The 23,230-nt window shown below is 52.0% G+C and overlaps 1 protein-coding gene across 3 annotated transcripts in view; it reads left to right on the forward strand.

Annotated features, from left to right (window-relative positions):
- SLC2A9 (solute carrier family 2 member 9) overlaps positions 1-23,230 on the forward strand; it is a 255,169-nt gene that overhangs the window by 192,817 nt on the left and 39,122 nt on the right. For all 3 annotated transcript variants that reach the window (XM_042936893.1, XM_042936894.1, XM_042936895.1), the window contains 2 exons: positions 3,052-3,153; positions 6,849-6,924. In XM_042936893.1, the coding sequence (XP_042792827.1) occupies positions 3,052-3,153; positions 6,849-6,924 (178 nt within the window). The remainder of the gene's footprint in view (positions 1-3,051; positions 3,154-6,848; positions 6,925-23,230) is intronic.

The raw sequence follows: 23,230 nt of genomic DNA on the forward strand, positions 1-23,230 counted from the left end.
ACTTCTTGGTAGACTTCTAGATGGTTTCTATTTCCTCATTCGTATAAATTACACTACAATTGAAGGTCTTTGTCCGTGAGTCTCCCACCAAATGTCTATCTCCTTGGGATAAATACCCAGAAGGTGAATGACTGAATCCAAGGGTATGGATATTTTTCAGCCATCCCTGCAGTGTGAGGGAGCATGTATTACACTTCCTTACCTCTGAGTAGCTCTGTATGACTTTTGACACATCCCAGAATCTCTGATCGCGGGTGTCTCTAACGTTCCCCATCCCCCAGCCCACCTGCCACCCAGGGGCCCGGTTTCCCTGCACCTGTTCCTCCCGCCCTGGCAGCCCGTATCAGGATCTCCCCTTTGGTGGGACCCAACTCATGAGGGTTTGGGGAGGAGAGATGACTTAGATGCTGGCCCTTCTTTCTCTCTAGAACTTTCTCAGCAAGCACTGATCTTTGCTTTCTCCAGGGGTCTCACTGGGCCTAACTTGCCACTGAGTGATCTTAGTGTCCTCATCGTCCTTTTCTGCAATATGTGAACTGTTGTACCTGCCTTACAAAGATAAACCTTCACTCAATCAGCAGACACTGGCTCAGTACCTGCCAGGTGTGCGCTCCTAGGTTCTGGGAAATAACAAAGCTCCCGTTCTTCAAGTGAGGAAGGGGTCAGGGAACAGGTGCTATACATCCAGGTGCCACAGGAAGCTATTACAAAGCAGGGGCTTGGTCTGTTTCTAGTTTGGAAAATTGTAATGTCTCAGGAACCAGAACAGACTTTGTAGATGATCCCAGCTGTGCCTCCTACCAGCCACGTGACCTTGGGCAAGTTCCCAAAACCTCTGTGTCTCAGTTTCTTTACCTGTAAAATCTGACGAATAATCGGTCCTACTTCATAAAGTTGCTGTGAGAATTAAATAAGTTGATGCCTGATAAGCGCTTAATGCAGCATCTGGCACATCACAGGCACTCAGGCAGAGGTCATCATCCACGCTAACCCATCGGCATCAGAAAAAAGGAGCGAGGAAGACACAGAAGGGTGACTGGCTGTCTCAAGGCCACGTGGCCAGTTAGAGGCAGGAGCTGGGACCAGACCCGGTCCCCCCCTTGACTGCAAGGATGTATTATCTGCCATTTTCTGGAAGCCTCTGTGGTTCCCGCACCTACTTCAGACACCGTGAGTTCTTCGCCTCTGATTGCGTAGCTATGCTGCAAAGACAGTATTACCACTTCCGTTTGTCAGGTGGGGAAACCGAGGCTTCCAGAAACTGAGCCCCCTGTCCTGGGTGCAGAGCCAGGACTTGAAGCCAGGTCTGCCCATTTCAGGTCCATGCACATCTGGATGCCACCTGTGCTCTGCTCTGATGGGTCAGGTGTCAAGGAGGCCAAGTTGAGGCGCTTGGGTCAGCCTTGCCTTCCTAGGCCGCAGAGGGAGAGGCTTCTGGAAAGGAAGTTGTAGATGTTTTTGAGACATGTGGCCGTCAGCCAAGGACGTTTCCTCCCAGGCCACTGACTTTCTGCGCCAGAGCCCCCTCCCCGGTCCCCTCAGTGTTCATACCAAGCACCCAGCCGGCCTGGGGCTATGCCTGCCCACCTTTGGTGTGTGCTTGGGCGAGTGGCCAACAGCCCTTGGCGGCTCCAGGAGAGCTCACCCAGAAGCCTTTTTATCACCCGCCCTCCTCAGAGTAGGGTGTGAGGAAAGAGGAAAAAAGAGGAGTTTTGGGGTTTCCCGCAGAAACACTGCTTCAGGCTTTGAGGCAGGATTGGGACTGTTCAGTCTGATGCTCTGGCTTTTGAACTGTCATCTGAAGCTGGCGGACAGGAGCACCTGTTCCGGTTTCATGGCCCCCGGCGGTGGCGCTCCTTTCCCTTATCCAAACCAGATGGCTCACTTGACCCACTGGTCCCTCTGCCTGACGAGCTACCGCCACTGTTGCCTTCTCCAGGAAGCCTTGCCTGATTGCCCAGTGGAGAAAAGTTGTGCATTTTTATTCAGACGCCCTTAATTCAATACTCCCCTCCCCAAGCCCTCTCTGTTTCTCTCTCTATCTCTTTCTTACTGGCTGTGTGATGGCCACTGAGTTACTTCACCTCTCTGACCTTCAGTGTGCTCTTTCTGTGCAATGAGACGGGGGAAGAAAGAGGAGGGAAGGCACTTGACAAATTGGAAGACTTGTTACGTGTTTTGAATGCAGCCGCTTATTTAAGCACCCACCCCTTCCAGGCAGCCTTGTTGTAGCGTATTTTGGACCTCCTTGCACAGATAAAGGCCCTGGGGCTCTGGGAAGGGGAGTCATATGCCAAAGCTTACACATCTGGAAAGCCAGCGACCCAGAATATAAGCCCAAGTCGCCTGTTTCTGAAACTCGGCTACATGACTGTTTTTCAGGGTCGTTAGCAATTAGAGGAGCTCAATGAAGAGCCCTGCCTTTACCCAGTGGAGAGGTAGACACAGGGGCCAGCCGGATAGACGTCAATGACAGTCCTAGCTGTGGGAAGCTGGGCCCGAGGACACGGCTTCAGCAGCCACAGTCACGTGGGCTTCCTGGTACCACACCCCAGAATGAAACTGACCCATCCGGGCACCGGCAGAGTGGAAAGCGTCAGAACCTTCTCTGTCCGCTCTTACCCCTGGGCCCCTGCCTTGGGAGTCTGCCCCTCTAAAAACTATACACGGGGGCATAAGGAGTGGAGAGCCCTTGCTTTCGGCCCGCAGGCTGGCTCCAAAGAGTGGGCAAAGGGCTACGGCAACCGTATCTGCTCATTTCCTCTTGCAGACCAGCTAGCAGATGAGCCCATCCTTCCCTACCAAGAAAGATTCGGAGGAGAGGGGAACGTGTGGGCACACAGTAGGTGCTCAAGAATGGTGACTTTGTTCTCCCTCCCTTTCTCATAAAGACCTTGGCCTTTCTGGCTGTGGCCTCGGAGAATGTGACGGGGCTGTCTGAAGGTCAAAGCCTTCTCTCACCCTGGCCCCAGTGCCGGTTCCTGGCACCACGTTCCCCTCCTCCTGCTGCTAGGAGTGAAGTATAACCACCTCTCTCTGATCCTGACTTAGGGCTTGGTCATTGAGCGCCTGGGACGGAGACCCCTCCTCACGGGCGGCTTTGGGCTGATGACCCTCTTCTTTGGAATCCTCACCGTTACGTTGACGCTGCAGGTGAGAGCACGCACCCGTCGTACCCCGAGGGACACCGGCACGGAGCTGGCTTCCGGCTTCGGTACTCCGGGGCCTTGGCGTGGGAAGTTTGCGAGGCCGGCAGGCACCTCTTGCAGAACGGCCTTCCCGAGGGGCATCTCAGCTCAGAAGCAGCTGGTGCCCTCACGGAGGAAGGTTTGGTGAGGGGCCCTGGACTCAGAGACAGAGACTGGGTGGACAGTCCTGTCGCTGCCTCTGATGAGCCGTGTGATCTCGGCCAAGATATGTCCCCTCTCTGAGCCTCAGTTAACCCATCTGTGGAACAGAGGAGACCAGAGGATCCCTCAGATGCCTCTTCCGGCTCCCATGTTTCCACACAGCACAGCAGGCGCTGTCATATAAGACGCTTCCACAAGTGCCTGTGGGCTCCAGCAGGAGCTCCGCCCCTCAGGGCCCCATCTCTAAAATGGGAGAGCTTTCCGTATACTCAGGGGTGTTAGGAGGACTAAATGAGAAAACACACTTAGAGTACTCAGCAGGGCCCCCAACCATGACGGGGGCTCGGAGAAGGTACCTAATCCTGGTGAGAGTGGTTTTTTCCCCCTTTTATGGAGATGGGAAACTGAGGCATAAATATTAATGAATAAGCTGCCCAAGGTTCCACAGCTAGTAAATAGCAGAGCTGGGACGAGATTCCAGGATCATGGGGTTTCCTTCTGCCCCTGCCCTGCTCAGGACAGCACGCAGTGACCGAGCACTGCCTGTCTTAGCGCCAAGGGAAGCGTGAGGCCAGGTCACGGTGGTCAGCCAATCTGGGCACTTTTCAAAAATGAATCCCTAGATGGAAAGTTGCGTGTGTTGATCATTTGCCAAATGTCTTAATGTCCCAAAAACCTCTAGAAAAAGGCAAGGTGAGCATGGCAGTGCCTGACAGACAGAAAGGACGTGCTGCTGGGCACGCTGACCAGGAGGGAGGTGGTCACGTCTCCCTTGGGGGTGATGTGCTGGCAGTGACCTCTGCTTCCCAGCTGCCAGAGCAGGGGTGTCCTGCACAGGGTGCCTTTGCAGGCCCCTCAGACTGACCAAGCTGGCTCCTTCACCGGTTGGGCGATGTTCTGGGACATTGTGTCAGATGTCTGGAAGGGCTGCTGAAGCACGTGGGCCCTCTAGGCCTCATGCCACAAGGTTTCAGAGCTCTTCCTGGCTTGGCTGCCCTCATCTGCCCATGTCCCCCTTTCCCTGCTCTGCCAGCCCTGTTCCCAGCAGCCCCCAAAGAGACTGCCCTTTCCTCTTCCTGGGCCCTCCTCTGCTCACCTGGCTTCTCTCACTTTCCAAACCCACGAAGACCTGGATACCCCTTGGATACCTCTTCCTCTAGGAAGCTTTCCCTTACCCAGTGTCTCAGTGAGGCAACCTTCTCTGTGCTCCCAGGGACCCCAGGGGCAACCCTGCACTATCACTTATCACACAGGATTGGCTTTCCCTGTTGACTCATCTCTCTTTTCCAATAGGCAGTTGTGGGGGTAAGCGCCATGCCTGTGTCATTTCTGTATTCCTACCTCCCAGCCCAGGGCATGCCACTCAGGAGGAACTAAGAACAGTCTGCCAAATAAACAAATAGATGTATGTATGTATGGGTGGATGGGTGGATGGATGAATGATGGGTGGATGGGTGGATAGGTGATGGATGGATGGATGATGAATAGTGATTGGTGGATGGGTGGATGGATGATGGATGGATGGGTGGATGGATGATGGATGGATGGATGGATGGATGGATGGATGTGTGGATGGATGGATGGATGGATGGATGAATGGATGGGTAGATTATGGATAGGTGGATGAATGGATGGATGGATGAATGGGTGGATGGATGCATGGACGGATAGATGATACATTGATTGAAGAAGGTGTGGATGGATGGATGGATGGATGATAGGTGGAGGGATAGATGGATGGAAGAAGGTGTGGATGGATGATGGTTGGATGAATGGGTGGTTGGATAGATGGATGGATGGATGAATGTGCGGGTTGATGGATGGATGGAAAGATGATGGATAGATGGATGAATGGATGGATGGATAGATGATGAATGGGTGGATGGATGATGGATGGATGGATGGATGGATGATGGATGAATGGATGGATGGATGTGTGTATGGATGGATGGATGGATGGATGGATTGATGGATGGATGGATGGATGGATAGATGGATGTGTGAATGGATTGATGGATGGATAGATGGATGGATGGATGTGTGGATGGATTGATGGATGGATGGATGGATGGATGGATGGATGGATGGATGGATATGTGGGTGGGTGGATGGATGGATGGATGGATAGATAGATTATGGATGGGTAGATGGATTGGTAGATGGATGGATAGATGGATGTGTGGATAGATGGATGGATGGATATGTGGGTAGGTGGTTGGATGGATGGATGGATGGATGGATGGATGAATGGGTGGATGGATAGATGATAAATGGATGGAAGAAGGTGTGGATGAATGGGTGGTTGGATAGATGGATGGATGGATGGATTGATGGATGGATGGATGGATAGATGGATGTGTGAATGGATTGATGGATGGATAGATGGATGGATGGATGTGTGGATGGATTGATGGAGGGATGGATGGATGGATGGATGGATGGATGGATGGATGGATATGTGGGTGGGTGGGTGGATGGATGGATGGATGGATGGATGGATGGATGGATGGATATGTGGGTGGGTGGATGGATGGATGGATGGATGGATAGATTATGGATGGGTAGATGGATTGATAGATGGATGGATGGATAGATGGATGTGTGGATAGATGGATGGATGGATGGATATGTGGGTAGGTGGTTGGATGGATGGATGGATGGATGGATGGATGGATGGATGGATGGATGAATATATGGATGGATAGATGGATGAATGGGTGGATGGATAGATGATAAATGGATGGAAGAAGGTGTGGATGGATGGTAGTTGGATGAATGGGTGGTTGGATAGATGATAGATGGATGGATGTATGGGTGGATGATGGATGGATGAATGGGTGGATGGATGAATGGATGGTAACTTAGTGCAGTAGTGAGCCATGCAGTGTGCAAGACCTCACAATGCTCTTCTCAATTCTAGATCCTCCTTCAGCAAGAGCTGATATACTTGGACATGGAAGGGCTGCTCTCTCTTCTCTTTACCCCCACCCTCCACTCTGAAAGTTTGTTGCTTACCCCTGTGCTGTACTCTCCTGTGCCTCTGTGGCATTGCTAACGTACAACCATCTCCTGAAACTTTTTATCCTTTCCTTTTCCTCTTGTGTGACCCGGGCTCAGCCTTCAGAGGTGAACACACTCTCCTCCCATCCCTGAATCTCTCTAGATTGGACTCGGGTGCCCTGACCCTTTCTTCCTCCCATGCTCCCCATGTCCCAGCACTGGTGACACCATGTTCTGCTTATCAACCATCCAGTCTCCTAGCACAGGGGCAATTTCCTATACATCTTTCCACACCCAGCGCCAAGCCACCCCAACCCTGCCCGACAGGTGACAGCCCATCTAAACATACTGAATGACACCAGTTAACTTATCTCATACCTGTCAGGGCTCAGAGATGTAAAGTGACCCGCCCAAGGTCACACAGATAGATCAAGGAGGAGCCGGGCTGGGAACCCAGGTCCTGTTTGCACCCCTGCCCACACCCCTGCTCTCTCGCAGGACCACGCCCCCTGGATCCCATACCTGAGTATCGTGTGCATTCTGGCCATCATAGCCTCCTTCTGCAGCGGGCCAGGTAAGAAGCGCCTCCTTCCTCACTGCCACCACCGAGCTGGGGTGTTCTCGTTGTACAGATGGGAGCGAGTGGCAAGGCCCACCTGGGAGCGGAGGGGAAGAGAGACTTCCCTACCCATTTGAATGCAATGATGACCTTCCTTTCCATCCCACAGATGGTAGCTAGCCGGTAACAGGCTCGCCCAGAGTGGGGTGACTGATAACGTAGAGCAGCGTCACAGCTACGATAACAGTTGCAAGAGCTCCGAGCCAGATGCGCTAGCCTGGGCTGAACGGGAGATACTCAAGTTACGGTCTGTGCCCACAGAGAAGTGACCACTTAGCGTGGAAGATATAACAATAATAATAGTGATAATAGTAATGTCCAAGATTTGCTGATCACTGGGGATGTGCCAGACGTGGCCAAGCACTTGATGCATGCTGACTCGTCTGGGCTCGTGGCAGCTCTAGAGGAGGCAGGGATGGGAACGACTTGCATGCAGAGAGCTTTGTTGGACTCGCCCGACTCCCAGGACCCCAGCCACCACCTTATACTGGAGCTGCCTGAGGGTGGAGTCTGGAGCGTTCTGAGCCTCCGTGTGCCCAGGACACACTTCCAGCCTCCACTCTGCCATTTCCCTACGGGAAAAGTCCTCTTCTCTCCTTGGGCCTCAGTGTCCCCATCTATAAAATGGCCCTGCCTTTCCCTGGCTCTGTGTCTGTGTGCTCAGGGGCCCCCACCAGAGGCCACGCTGGGGCTGAGAAGGGCTTCAGGGCAGGTCTGACAGTTGTGCACATCCGTCTGGCGGGTGCGGCTGTGGTTCCTTGTTTTGGTTTCTATGTGGATGAAAACAACAGTGTGTTTCTATCAGAACAAATAGAACTGAATTTCTGTTTCTCCCTTTGTGTTGCTGCTTTTCACGGGCGTCAAGCTCCCTGTCCTGTCACATTGGTGGACAGACAGCATCTGTCCCCTGTTCAGGACAGCAGTATGTTATAGGGAGGTGGCAGAATGGGCTGTGGAATGGCTGGCAGAGGGCATTAGGCCTGCACGTGTGTGTGCACACACCCGGGCACACACACCCTCACCACGTTGTGGCGGTGATTGGAGGCACCTTCCAGGCGGGGCAGCAAATTGACTGGAGGGCCACAAGGAGCACACATTGCAGTTAAAGCAGATTCAACGGGCAAATGTGCTCAGTCCTATGGGGTCCCCCTTTGCTCCCTGTGTGGTCAGGATTCTCACGGGAACCCCTGCAGGGGGGCAGCCAGAGGCTCCCCATTAGCCCTGGGAACACCGGGGCGCAGACCAGGACAGCCTCTGCTCCCACGGGGCTTATAGGCTGGAATGAAAATCAGACATCAGGCCTGGGGGAGCCTCTCTCAACCTCTTAATCGAAAATCAGCATTCACATACATACACGCACACAGGTACACACATGTGCACACCCACGTTTCCATGCATGCACATATGTGCACATACATACACACGCAGGTGCATATGTGTACATGTTTGTGCACACATGCAGAGCCATGTGAGCACATGTGCAATACATACACAGAAGGTACATACATGCACACGCATGCACACACATGCATACATGCACACGAGTACATACAGGTGCGTGTGCACGCATATGCGCACACACATTTACATATATGTGCATGTGCACACACAACATGCACATCTACACACATGCACCACGTGTACACATGCACACAAGTACGCACATGTGCACACTCACGTATGCAGGTGTGCACACACAGGACAAGTGCAGCCACTGAGGGGAAGCTTTGGGTTTCATAGTGTGATTGTAGTGTTTTTGGGTTACCTTCTTCCGTAACACCTGTTTTCCCAGCAAGAACAATGAATGTAGATGTTTTATCTCACTGGACGTCTTCTCCCCATCTCCTTCACAGATAGGCTAACTGGGACGATCCACAAACCTGAAGTGCTTTCCTGACCCAAACTGCTAAGCTTCGTCTTGTGTTTTGTCCCAAGTCCTCACTCTTCCTACTGCAGTGTCGATTTCACTGGTTTTCTTCAAATCACAGAACCTGCTGAGTTTCTGGCAGTTTCAACCGTAAGCTCTTCCCTCAGCACCTGGGAGTCTCCCTAAAGGGAGGTCCGTCTGCCCTTCCTGATTCCATATCACTGTGGGCTCCTAACCTCTGCTCCCCACGCCCCACCGTGTTCCCCAGCAGCCAGGCCTCACCCGCTAGCCACTAGTTTAGCTACGAGATTGGCCAGGCTTTAGAAACTTCTCTTGAACTCACATCAACAATGTACAGCTTAAGCCCCAGGGAAATTACCCAAGGGAGGCTGCCATTTGGGTCAGGAGATCACCTTCAGTGGACAGGAGGGAGCGGATCCCAAGAGGAACTGCGCTGGGAAATTGTGGCTCAGAAATGCTGAGAGATAAAGGGCTGTGTGACTCCCCATCTGAGGCTGTCCCTCCAGGATTAAGGGAAATGGATCATCCTCCCAGGAAAGAAAGCAGGCATTTGCCTGGGGCAGCTTCTGTGATGAGCAAATCAATTCAAGGAGGCTTGACAGGGAATTGAAATTAGGTGCAAGGCAATACAGGAACAGGGAAGGCGGTTTCCTGCTACATATTTTATTTGTGTGCATAACCCCAAGGCAGTGGCCGAGACAGCTAATAAATGAGGCGCCATAAAAGAGCTTATCTTTGAGGAAAAGGAGATGTCCCCAAGCACTCAATTACAGTGTGAAAAGTCTTAGCTGCTGGGGCTCTGTGCCCGGCAGGAAGTTAAACTCTCTAAGGCAGGAAGTTAAACTCTCTAAGGCCGGTTTCAGTGCTGGGGGTGGGGGGTGGGACAGACACACCACCATCTACCCGGAAACACTGAGCATGGTCACTGCGCTTGGAAGGTACAGTTTAGGAGCTGGACGCTCCAGAAAGCTAGAGCTACCCTGATGGGGACGTACGAATGCCTGATGGGTGCGTGTGGGCAGGGAAAAAGGACTCCCCTATCTATCACATTGGTTGGATCTGGAAAGATGATGGCCCACCCGCTTGCATTAAGTGGTCCAGAGCTTCGATGGGGTCAAATCAGATGACTCAGTTCCCCTCGGAAGTTAGGAAACCATGTGCAAAACAGAATGGCAAGGAAATTAATTTTCTAACCGTGCAGAATTCACTGGGTAGGAGAAATGAGTGTATCTACGTTAAAACAGACCTACAAATCAAGAGAGAGATCCTGACGCCAAATCAGTGTGTGGCCCTCGTTTTTGAACCTGGCTTCATGACAGTTAAATGAGAATGCCTCACGAACCCGGTTAAACACGTAGCCGTCATTGCTCGGGACACATCCACGTCCCTACAGTGTGTTCACACAGATGGTGGGCTCTAACTGGAGGGTCGCGAGTCCCAGTCCCAATTCTTAGCAGTCCCAATGCCGGCCGGAGACCCAGCCTCCACGCCCGGTACCACGTAGGATTCGGGAGATGCCCTTCTGAAAACTACCCTGTAAACGCTTAACTATTGCATAAGCTTGAAATTAGGTCAAGGTCCAACAGGAAGGTACTGGGAGCTGGGAATTTAAAGGGAACTGGATGAATGGCCTGTTTGCAGAGGTGTGGGCATGGCGAAGGGATTCGGCAGGAAAGGTGCAGGTGCCTCAACAGCAGAAGTAGGGGGAGGCTGCGGCCGACCCCCCAGCCTGAGCAAGCGCGGGATAGGCGAATTTTCATTAAAATCAATTTCTCCCTAAGAAGAGAATTAAATGCAAAGAAACAAGATTGTGTCGGGTAGAACTGAACTTTGAAGCTCCACAAACCATTGTGATACTTCAGATTTTTTGCTGCCACTCTCACCCCCGAGAACCGATTTTTACCCCAGCTGAGAACGCATTTTTTTTTACCAATTTTTTTTTTTACCAACTGAGAACCAATTTTTACCCCAGCTGAGAACGCATGCTGCAGACAGAGACGGGGATCCGTGAAGTCTTCTTGAGCAGTGCATTCATCCCTGGGAGCACAAAGAGGAATAAGAAGTGTCCCGCCCAGGAGCTTGGAGGCCAGGATTAGAGGCAATTTCAGGGAAAGAAAAAGAAACTATCATGGGAGTGGGGGTGGGGTTGGATAGGAAGCTGAAGCCCAGAGAGGTTGAGTGTTTTCCCAAAAGTCACACAGCTGATGAGCCAAGATTGCAGTTCAGGTTGTGTGACTCCAGAGCCTGGGTTCTTAGGACCTTCGATAGAGGAAGCAAGAACTCCTGTCCCCTTTAAGGTCCTTCCAGCTGGAGTAAGAATCGAATTGACACGAGACAGATTAACAGGAGAAAATCAAATGTAATAGCGTAAGTAAGAGAAATCCCCACAGATAGGGAAATTACAAAGACGGGCAAAATGAGACAACAAATACCCCCAAACCTAGGGGACCGCGCGTGACCGTTTACCGCTCCAAGTCTGTAGGTCACCGTGGTAGTTTTGCTGTGCGGGCCCTCACACGTCTGCGCTTGGCTGGCGGGTTGGCTGGACACCAGCTAATCCAGCTACACAGACCGCTGGTCCGTCATTGAGAAGGGTGACCCGGCCACACGTCCGTCCCCATCCACCTGACTAGCCTGGCTTGTTCACGTGATGGATCAAAGCTACAAGGCCAGAAGTGTGCGAAACCTCGTGAGGCCCATGCTTAGAACTCAGTGTCACTTTTGGATAAAACAGGTAACGAGGGCCAGCCCAGAACCAGGAGGTGGAGAGAGCGACTTTGCCTCTCACGGGAGAGGCTGCAAAGAACTGGGACCATTTGACAGTCTCTCCAGAAGTTGTAGCCATAGAATAGGCAAGAGGCGACAATTACGGACTCTCATTTTAGAGAGAAACACGTATATTTCATTCATTCACCCATCTCCCAAATAGTTTTTGAGTGCATACTTGGGAGCAGGCATCCTTCCAGGCCTGAAGATAGAATGCTCGTGTTCTCTCTCTCTCTCTCTCTCTCTCTCTCTCTCTCTCTCACACACACACACACACACACACACACACACACACACACACAGTCTGCCCCCGAGGGAGATTCTCACAAGTGAGAGAGGCCAGGGTCCCACCGGGAGGATATGGCACATGCAAGCCAGGATACGTTGAGGAGCATTTGATAACAAGACAGATGCAATGGTAAAGGGAGATTTGGGGGAAATGTCAAAGACCTGATTATTTAGATGATGTCAACATACGACACTAACTTCCTATGTCCACCCCTCCACCCACTGACCATGCAGGAAGCGAAACAATTTGCTGACAGTTAATTCATCAAAAGTCAACACATCCAAGATCACATTGCTAAAAGCCAAATCATACAGAAAAACAATTTGCTGAACGTACCTTATTTCTTTCACTGTCTGTTATGAATCTACAAAATTCTGTACAGAAAAGAATGATTTTAACAGCTTCTGTAGATTTCTTTGTTGTTCCTTATTTTGTCTGCCTAAGCGAATTTTGAAGAACTTTCCTTTTGTTTTCTTGGCTCTCTGCTGTTGCAGGTGAAAGTTACGGGGGAGTAGGTAGGCCCAGCCGAGTGACATAAAGTATATTCTCATCCAGGTCTTGCTCCCTCTCCAGATCCATTCGGTTTCAGAGATTCACGTAAAAAGTTACTGGGTTTGGATAGCAAGGAGACATCAACACATTTATCTTCCTTTATTCTGTGTTTGGGGAACAAGAGTGTGGATAGCAAAGGTTCAGATAGCCAGGGTTCCCGCCTGTCGTGCGGACTGGTTTTTCTCATTACTGTATTCTTATTCAGTAATGCGTTTTACATCTTTGGCTTTGGGTGAATTGACCTTGAGCCAACCATGTGACCTTCATCAGTCACTTCTCTGAGCCCTAATTCCCGGCCAGGACAGGAGACAACACAGAGAACCCACAGGGAGGATGTGGGGCTCAAGAGAGACCATCTGTGGATGCTTTGGAATCTCACAGCACCTTTGCCAAAATCTGCAGTGATTTGGGCAAGGCCATGTTCCTCTATGGGTCTCAGTTTCCCCACCAGGGAAAGGAGGGGCTGACCCAGATTAGGAGTTCTCCGGCTGGGTGGCTACCCATCAGAAGCCCCCATCTGTGGTCAGACGTAACCCTGGCACACTGTCCAGGCCACTGGGCAGGCAACAGGGATGGCATTGTTTTTAATGTTTATTCATTTTTGAGAAAGACAGAGAGGGAGAGGGAGAGAGGGAGAGAGCATGAGTGGGGGAGGGGCAGAGAGAGGAGGGGGCAGAGGATCCCAAGCATGCTCTGCGCTGACCGCCCAATGCGGGGCTCAAACTCACGAACCGTGAGATCATGACCTGAGCCAAAGTCAGACGCTTAACTGACTGAGCCACCCAGGGGGCCCCAGAAATGGCATTTTAACATGTTTTCTGGACGATTTCTAAGCAGCCAGTCCAGCCCAAACCACTCCTGTCTGTGGAAGCTTCCAGACTTAGTGAGCAGCTCCGTGGCTGCCCAAAGACCCACACCAGCGAGCTAGCCAAACAGAGCACTGGCCGTTGACGTCTCTGGTACAGACCCTCAGGGCAATAGTAAAAGTCACGGTGACAATGACGATCACAGTGGCAGCAAGGGCAGTCGTGTATCTAGTGGGCGTTTCAGGTTCGTGCTGAGCGTTTCACTCAGGCCAGCTCACCCAGCCCTCAGACCAGCCCCCCAGGGCAGACCGCCGCATTCCCAGTTTGCGCACGAGGGGGCTGACGCTCCAAGAGGCTCTGCTGTCGTAGCTCCCAGGTGGCACCTGCTCCTGAAGTCAGTGACAAGGCAACGTTTGTGCTCCTAATACTGCAGTAGGGCGAGTGGTGCACCCCCGAGCTTCATGTCTGCTCAGAACCTCAGAGTGTGACCTTATTTATTTATTAAGTTTATTTATTTATTTTAAGAGAGAGAGAGAGAGAGTGAGGGAGTGTGCAGGGGAGGGGCAAAGAGACAGGGAGAGAGAGAATCCCAAGCAGGCTCTGTACTATCAGCGTGGAGTCCATCGTGGGGCTTGAACCCATGGACCGTGAGATCATCACCTGAGCCGAAACCATGAGTCAGACACGAAACCACCTGAGCCACCCAGGCCCCCAAAATGTGACCTTGTTTAAAAATAGGTCTTTGTAGGGGCGCCTGGGTGGCTCAGTCGGTTGAGCGGCCGACTTCGGCTCAGGTCATGATCTCACGGCTCGTGAGTTCGAGCCCCGCGTCGGGCTCTGTGCTGACAGCTCGGAGCCTGGAGCCTGTTTCAGATTCTGTGTCTCCCTCTCTCTGACCCTCCCCATTCATGCTCTGTCTCTCTCTGTCTCAAAAATAAATAAAAGGTTAAAAAAAATTTTAAAAAAAATAGGTCTTTGTAGATGTGATTCATTAAAGATCTCAAGATGAAATCATCCTGGATTTACGGTGGGCCTGAAAGCCGATGATGGGTGTCCCTAGAAGATGGGAAGATTCCCACGGAGACACACAGAGGAGGAGGTGATGTGAAGACAGAGGCAGAGACTCGAGTGACGTGGCTCCAGCCACGGAATCCGGGGACAGCCAGCAACACCTGAAGCTCAGAGAGCCTCAGGACAGTTCCCTCCTTGGGGCCTTCAGAGAAAACTAACCCTCCCCGCACCCAGACTCAACTCTGGCCTCCAGAACCAGGAGAGAATCCATTTCTGGGATTCTAAGCCACCAAGTCTGCGGTGATCTGTTTCGGCAGCCTTAGGAAGCTAGCGCAGCACAGAGTTGGCAGGAAAGTGTTTCCTTACCCCCAGGTGGCCATAGGGGCAGGGCCAGGGCACTTGGAAATCAGTCTTTCACCATCTAACACTTAATGCCAAGCAGATCGACGGGTGGCAGGCTACTTGCCAGGCTGAGGTACACATTCCGCTTACCAGGAAGACCAAGGGGAACTTTTTTTTTTTAATTTTTTTTTTTAACGTTTATTTACTTTTGAGACAGAGAGAGACAGAGCATGAACAGGGGAGGGTCAGAGAGAGAGAGGGAGACACAGAATCTGAAACAGGCTGCAGGCTCTGAGCTGTCAGCACAGAGCCCGACGCGGGGCTCGAACTCACGAGCCGTGAGATCGTGACCTGAGCCGAAGTCGGCCGCTTAACCGACTGAGCCACCCAGGCGCCCCCCAAGGGGAACTTTTAACGTTGATATTTTCTTCCTGAAGTCGAGCACCTGTTCAGTGCTCGGTACTTTGCCTCGTGCACCCTGGTCCTCCCAGCACCCTGCAGAGGAGACCTCCTGTCCCCGATGAGGGCACCTGCACTCCAGAGAGCCTGCTTTGCCCACATCACCTGGCATGCAGGAGGCCCGTCAGGACTTGAACCCACGGCTCCCCAGCTCTGAGGTCTCATCTTTCCTCCTGTTCTCCCTCCCTCGTTTTCCCGAACGCTCAGTTTCCCTGCTTATCTCCTTCCCACAGTCTCCGGCAGAGTTAATTAGCAAGCTTATCTCCTTAGGGTTTTCTGCCAGGCCTTCTCCAGAAGGGCTCGTCCCTCAGAAGCAGTCCACAAGCAAATGCAAATCCGGAGAAAGAATCTGGGCCCTCCAGAGTTTCAAGGCATAAGCCTGGGTTTTCAACAGAAAGGTGGAAATTTCCGGTTCTGCAGTTCCTGACGTGAGTGACAGGTGCCCACTTCTGGTTCTTTCTGTGGTGTTGGCCAGCAGCCGCCTCCCTCCTCGCTGACACTTGAGCGAACCCTGGGAACCTGGCAGGGGAAGCTGACCCTTAGCTGATCCTCACAGCCCCTGGGGTGAGAGCCTGATTCGCCGTCTGAGGGGACTGTCTCCTGTGGCCGCTGTGACACAGGACCACAAACTGGAGCCTTTCAGGAACAGAAATTTATTTTCTTTTCTCACAGTTCTAGGGGGCAGAAGTTGGAAATAAAAGCGTGGGCCGGGCCGGGCTCCTCCAGAAGCCCTGGGGGAGAATCCGCTCCCTGCCCCTCTCCTGGCTTCCTGTGGCTGCTGGCTTTCCTCCGTGTGCAGCCACAGACCGTGATCTCTGCCCCGTCTTCATAGCGCCTTCTCCTCTGGTGTCCACCCCCTGCCGCTTACAGGGGCACATAGGATGCACTTGGGACCCACGCTGATGGAATCCAGGGTGAGGTCACTAACTGAATCATCTTGCGCCCTATGACATGACTGTCACACCCCCAGGTACTACGAGACGGAGTGAGTGGAGCACCCTGTCCCTCTCCTGTGGTTGGGGGGGGGGGTCACGACCCAACAACAGCCTTCCTCCTTCCTCTGCTCCTTCACCCACTTCTCTTTTATTTTTTTAAGTTTATTTGTTTATTTTGAGAGAGAGAGAGAGCAGGGGAGGGGCAGAGGGAGCAGGAGCACAGAGCCCTATGTGGGGCTCGAACTCACGAACCGTGAGATTGCGATCCGAGCCGAACCCAAGACTCGGCCGCTTAAGCGACTGAGCCACCCAGGCGCCCCTCTCCCTGACCCGTTTCTTGTCTTAAAGTGGGCGAGGGGCTCAAGAGCTGTGAGTTGACGCTGCCTTCCCTGTGCGTCCTGATGCAGAGACCCGGAAGCCACCTTTGGTGTCTCTGCCTCTGTTGCTTCTCACTCCGAGTCCAAGTGAAGCTTCTGTTTTGAGACCCAGCTACCCCTACAACGTAGATGTGAGCTAGGTGGCAGCGTGGGTGCAGGGCAAGGAGCTGTTGCCCCCGCCCAGGAGGCTCAGAGGGCATAAAAGGGGCACGTTCAGTGCCTAGATTTTCGGGAATCGGTAGAACGCAGTTTGGGGGGACAGGTCATGGTGAGGCAGGGCTGTGCTTGATTCCTGTGGCCGCCGCCACAGACGACCGCTAATTTGGTGGCTGAGAACCACATCAATTTCCCCTCCTACGGTTCTGAGGTCAGAGTCTGAAATCACTTTCACTGGGCAGGGATGACTCCCTCTGCCTCTGGGGGGATTTGACTTCGTGCCTTTTCCCCCTGCGAGACCACCCACATCCCTTGTCTTGTGTCCCCTCCTCGTCCCTCAGAGCCACCAGCATGGCATCTTCTCTCTCATCTCTGACCCCCTGCCTCCGTTGTAAAAGGACCCTGTGATTACATTGGATGGGATAGTCCAGAATAGCCTCCCCATCTCAAGTTCCGTAACTTAATCATGCCTGCAAAGTCCCTCTTGGCATGCCAGCTAACCTGTTCACGGATTCTGGGGATTCACATGTGGACATTTTTGTGAGAGAGTTGGGGGCCGGGATGGGGCATTCGGGCAGTGATAGCATTTCCTACGGTTCAAGCGCGTGAGATTGCAGGATGTATGGAAAGTGGCAGGTGGCCCAGGTGGCCAGTGGGGTTATAGGGGAGCTGGCATTTGAGAGGGGACTCAGAGGCACGCAGGACCAGACCACAAGCCACCTGTGTACTCAGCCTGAATAGTGACTGGATTAGTCTGCTCAGCCGCCATGGCCAAGTACCGCGGACGGGGAGCTTTGAACAACAGAAATGTACTGCCTCGCGGTTCTGGAGTCTGGATGTCCAAGATCAAAGTGTCAGTAGGGCAGTTTCTTCTGAGGCCTCTCTCCTTGCCTGGTAGACGACCGTCTTCTCCCTGTGTCCTCATGTGGTCATCCTGTGTGTGTGTGTGTGTGTGTGTGTGTGTGTGTGTGTGTGTGTGTGTCCTGATTGCCTTCTCTTATGAGGACACCAGTCATAATGGATGGGGCCCACCCAGGTGATCTCATTTTGCCTTAATCACCTCTTTAGACTCCCTGTCTCCAAATACAGTCACACCCTGAGGCCCTGGAGGTTGAACTTCAACATATGAATTTTGCCCAGGGGTGGGGACCAGGAGGGGATGACACAATTCAGCCTACAACAGTGATTGAAAGTCAAAGTCTTAGAACAAGAAGTCACCACGGCTTAGGTGCTAACTCTGCCTCTTACGAACAGTGTGGCCTTGGGCAGGCTGCCTAATCTCTGGCCTCATCTGAAAATTAAAGATAACAATAGTAATAGTACCTACTATTACAACAGTAATAGCTGGCCTTACAAAGGTTAAATCCATCTACTCATTCAAATAGTTACTGATGGGACCATGTGCCAGGCATTCCTATAGGTGCTGGGGATATAATAAAAACAAGAGACAAAAACACTTGTCACTGTGGAGCCTTTGCTATAGTGGAGGGAGACATAAAACAGTGTGAAAAGTCCTCTATAACATGTGCTGAAATGCGATAAGCGCTGTGGCGAAAATTAGAGCAGGGAAGGTGGGTGGGAAGCCCATCTGGGGAGGTATTGAATTGGACCTGGGGTTGTCAGCGAAGGTCTCGGTGGCAAAGTGACAACTGGGCAAAGACGGGAAGGGTGCGTGGGAATGAGACATGCAGACAGCTGGAGAAAGAGCCCACCAAGCAGAGGGAACAACTAGTGCAAAGGCCCTGGGGCAGGAACACATCTGATCTGTTGAAAGAACAGCAAGGAGGCCAGTGAGGGCAGGGAGTGAGTGAAGAAAGAACAATTGGAGACAAGATTGTATTGATGGAGGACCGGGAAACAGCGGACCGTGGACTGCTCCATAGGCCATTTCAAGGGCTTTGGGCTTTCTCTTTGGGAGAGATGGCAGCCTTCTGGGGATTTGGGGCTGAGGAGTGACAGCTTCTGTCACTTAAATGCACATAAAAACATTTTATGTTTTTAATGTGTGTTTAATTTTGAGAGAGAGAGAGAGAGAGAACGAGCACACATGTACGAGCAGGGAAGAGGCAACGAGAGAGAGAGAGGGAGACAGGGAGAGAGAATCCAAGCAGGTTCTTCACAGTCAGTGCAGAGCCCAGTGTGGGGCTTGATCCCATGAACTGTGAAATCATGACCTGGACTGAAATCAAGAGCTGGACGCTCACCCACCGAGCCACCCAGGCGCCCCTCGAAGCTCCTTTTTAAAAGGATGTTCTTGGGTCGGCTTTAGCTCAAGCGGTTGCTTCGCATGTGGTTATTAAAAAGATGTCCTTGACTGCGTGTTACAACAGCCTGTAGGAGGCCAAGGGTAAAAGCTGGGAAACCAGTCAGGAGGTTCGTACAACCATTCAGGCAAATGGCAGTGGCCGCTTGGACCAGGGTGGCGGTGGAGGAAGTGATGAGAAATGGTGGCTTCCCAACACAGCAGCCTTTGTAAGTTTTCATGGGCAGAATGCTCTGGCAGGCTGGATGTGCGATATGAAAGCAAGACCAGAGCCGAGAGACCCCAAGCATGAAGCTGCTGTTAACTGAGGTGGTGAAGCGAAGTAGATTGGGGGTCAGTCTTAGACATGGTAGTGTAGACGTGACCATTAGCCATCCCCGGACGGGTGAGCTGACATGTGTAAAGTACAGGCCGTCACAGGGTGGCTTGTCCAGAATCCGATGCCGAGGTGCAGTTTGGGATGAGGGACGTTGGTCAGGGGTCCTCACCCATTGAGAGGCACGGAGAGGGCAGAGGGAGAGGTTGGGCTGTGATACAAGCCCAAGGGCAGCTCAGCCAGCCCCATGGGGAGTCTGCAGCTGAAATGGCCCGTTAGATTGGGCCGTGCTGTGGCCCAGGCCTTTCTACCCCTCCACCAGCAGTCGTCGGAAGTGGGCCATTCTGGGAAGGGCGTGCGGGGGGGCCAGGCGGTTCTCTGCCGCTGAGGCTGACCCTAAAGGGACTGATGGCTGGAGGCATCTGCCAAAAGCAGTCCTTTCCCGCAGCCCGCAGGATGGCACGACTCCGTGCCGGTCGTGCCCACGTTCCCTCGTCTGCAAGTCCAAAATTCAAAAATCTCAGAAGAAGCAATTATTTTTCAGCGGTTTGCACCAAAACCGGACCTGAGCAGATGTGAGCCTCCTTGCTGTCCTTCTTTCTGTCCTGTTTAGTGGGGCTCTGGATGGTTCTCTTCCTCCTCGGACTATGGCAGCTGTGTCTCCTACATCTTCCCCGACCTTTCTGGCTGCCCCTCCTCTGTCCCCTCCCGCCCTCTTCTTCTTCCGATCCATGGATGCTGGCCCTCCCCAGTTCTGCCCTTGGCCCCTGCACTCCTCACTGCAAACACTGTCCCACGATGGTCTTCTCCACTAGTTGTGTCCGTGTCCACTCTTCTCGGAGCTCCCGCTCTTCCGCTGCACTTCCCTCCCAAGCTCCGGACCCAGGTGTCTACTCCCTTAAGGCACAACGCCACAAGAGAGCATACGGGTTCCTAAAAACATGCCCAGTCCAAAATCAGCATTTTCTCTCTACATCTGCTTTTCCTCCCGTATCCCCTTATTTCAGTGGATGGAGCCACCAACCACCTACTTGCCCTGTAGGTCATCCTGAACTCTCCGTCCTCCTCATTCCCCTATTGAGCACTTATTATGGGCCAGGCACAATGCTAAGTATATTACCCACGTTACCTCCCTTAACAAGAAACTCGAGTTACTTGAGACAGGAAGTGAGACATTTGGACGTGTGTCAAAAGTGCACGTGGACATAGAGTCCACGCACTGGGGCTGGAGCGGGGGTGGAGAGCAGACCTCTCTTTCTTCTCTCACAGTTTTAATGTCCGGACTCTCGTGGGGGCCGAAGGAGTTGGTATTAACCGTATTTAAATTTGCATTTTTCCCGTTGAGATACACTTACATGATCATGATTCACTTCTCCGGGTGTCGAAAACAAGCTGCTAAAATGGAAAAGTGGCCCACTGTGTCCACACACTGTCCATCGTCTTTCTGTTGATTTGAAGGAGGGTAAGGTTCCCTCTGATAAAAGTACTTGAAGGATTTCTGCTCAGCCCATATTTAGGACAGGATGGCCAGCATTCAGAGGGGATGTTAGGCGCCAAAACGTGGACTCTGAAGGAGCAAAAAGTGATGTTTCCCAGGGAGGCAACATGAAGTGTGGAAGGACCTTGGCTCAGAGCGCCCCCCTTGGTTTGAGTCCCCACACAACTGCCAGTGTGGCCTTGACCTCTTACCCTCTCTTGTGTCACTTCCTGCACACGTAAAATGGGTCACAGGTGCCCTGAGGATGAAATGGGTCAACGTACACAAGGCAAGCGTGGATGTGGCCCACGTGCAGACAACTAAAGGGAAAATCTTCTAGCAGAGGGAATAACCGAGGCAAGAATCTGCCTGGCGTGTTCTAGAACAGTGCTGCCCAATAGAAGCAGAATTCGGAGCACCTGTCTGTCTGTCTGTCTCTCTCTCTCTCTTAAAAATAAATAAATGTAAAAAATTTTATTTATTTAAAAAAATTTTTTTAACATTTATTTATTATTGAAAGAGAGACACAGAGCATGAGCAGGGGAGGGGCAGAGCCAGAGGGAGACACAGAATCCGAAGCAGGCTCCAGGCTCTGAGCTGTCAGCACAGAGCCCGACGTGGGGCTCGAACTCACAAACCGCGAGACCATGACTTGAGCCGAAGTCGGACGCTCAACCGACTGAGCCACCCAGGTGCCCCAAAAATTTTTTTAAAAAGAGAGAATTCAAGCCACAAATGTAAATGCTTTTGGTGGCCACGTTAAGAAAAGTAAAAAAGAAACCGGTAAAATTGCTTTTGAGAATGTGTTGTATTCAGCCCCGTATATCCAAAACATTGGTTCAGCACGGAATCATTATATAACCTGTGTTAATGGGCACTCTAAATTTTTTTTTCTATACTCAGTCTTGGGAATTGGTGTGTACTTTATACTTAACAGTACGTCTCAGTTCAGACTGGCTACGTGTCCGGCTCTCAACAACCACATGAGACGAGGGCTACCGTATTAAGCTCAGTTCTGGAAAGAGTGAGGACATGTATATGGCGGGAGTGGCATGAAAGGGAAGGGAAGTGAGAGGAGGGAACTGGAGGGAACCGTTAGGTTAGCTGTTGGATCCAAGCACAGGGGCAGAGTGTGGGAGAGTCTGACCAGAGGGCTGACGGAATGTGATTTCCGTTCCAAATGCTCACTTTGGCTGCTGTGTGGGTAACAGACTGGAGAAGGTACGCCCGATGTCCTCGGAGAGCTGCTCCGAGGCGAGTCTTTCAACAGTAGTGGTCGTAGTAATCGTAACACGGTAATAATAAGCAACCACTGTCACATCCATCACCCTGTTGGATCAACGCGCCCATTTTATAGGTAGGAAAAGTGGGAGTACAAGAGTGAGCAATCATCCCCCATGTCACAGCTAGTATCACAGAAAGGACTGGGCCCCTTGCCCTGGCCACAGGTCCTTCCCACCCTCCAGAAATGGCTGCCTGGAGGGAGAGAGGTCCCAGGCCGGGCACTCGGCCCTGCTTCAGGTCTCTGCATTATGTCCTTTAATTCAGGAGCCATATGCGTTGAAATACTGTGTTTGCCTGGATGGCACATCATGGGCCGTGGGGCCAGATTCCTGCAAACCAGGGTTCCTGCGGGCATCTTGAGCTGTCTCTGGGCGGGGGGGGGGGTGGATCTTTAAATCCTCCAAACACGGATCCAGCTCCCCCTCATTTCCTTCTTTTATGTTCTGGAAAAAAGAGTAGGAAACTCACCCGTGCCACATGGCACTGAGAGAGAGGCATGGGCTTGGGGTCCGATCAGGCCGCCCCTCACCCCTTGTGACACTTAGCTTCCCTGAGCCGTATTGGCTCGTCTGCAAAATGAGGCTACCAGCCTCCCCTTGTTTAGTGACAGTCACACTGCCTGGGTCACAGAAGGTGCTGGGTGAGTTTTAATTTCCTTTCTTGCCTCCCCCTGCCCTTTATGAAGTCATATTTAAATGTATCCTATAACAACACAAACTATAAATTCCGAGTTCTAGAAAAAAATGATGAGTGGTCTGATAGAAATTTGGATTTTCACAAGTCCTCCAAGATGAGGAACACACGGTAATTTAATGATGCCCTTACGTGACTTTCTGGAGAAACTTCTAGAAGTTCAGCCTCCGCACCGCCGGCATTGGGGCTGGATACTCCTTCGTGGTGCAGGCCGTCCTGGGCATCGTGCCCCGTTGAGCCACAACCCTGGGCTCTACCCCCCAGCTACCAGTAACATCTCCTTTTACACCAAAAATGTCTCCAGATGTCGCCACATGCCCCTGGGGGCAGAGTCACCCCTAGTTTAGAACCACTGTCGTTAGCTGGTGTTTTGGAATAAATACAGGCTCCAGACTCGAACCAACCCGGCTTTTCCACCTGTTACTGTGTGATGTGGGGCGAGTCTGCCTCTGTGTGTGTGTGTGTGTGTGTGTGTGTGTGTGTGTGTGTGTCCTCACTTCTCTACTTCTTTCCTTATATCTAAATAATGACCTTTTACTCAGTGGCCGCTGTGTATCATGCATTAACTCCTGTGATTCCCACCAAAAGCCTATGTGATTATTATCCATTTTACAGATGAAGATACTGAGGCACAGAGAGAAGATGCT

The sequence above is a fragment of the Panthera leo genome, chromosome B1 (assembly GCF_018350215.1).
Source record: "Panthera leo isolate Ple1 chromosome B1, P.leo_Ple1_pat1.1, whole genome shotgun sequence".
In the NCBI taxonomy this organism is placed as follows: Eukaryota; Metazoa; Chordata; class Mammalia; order Carnivora; family Felidae; genus Panthera; species Panthera leo.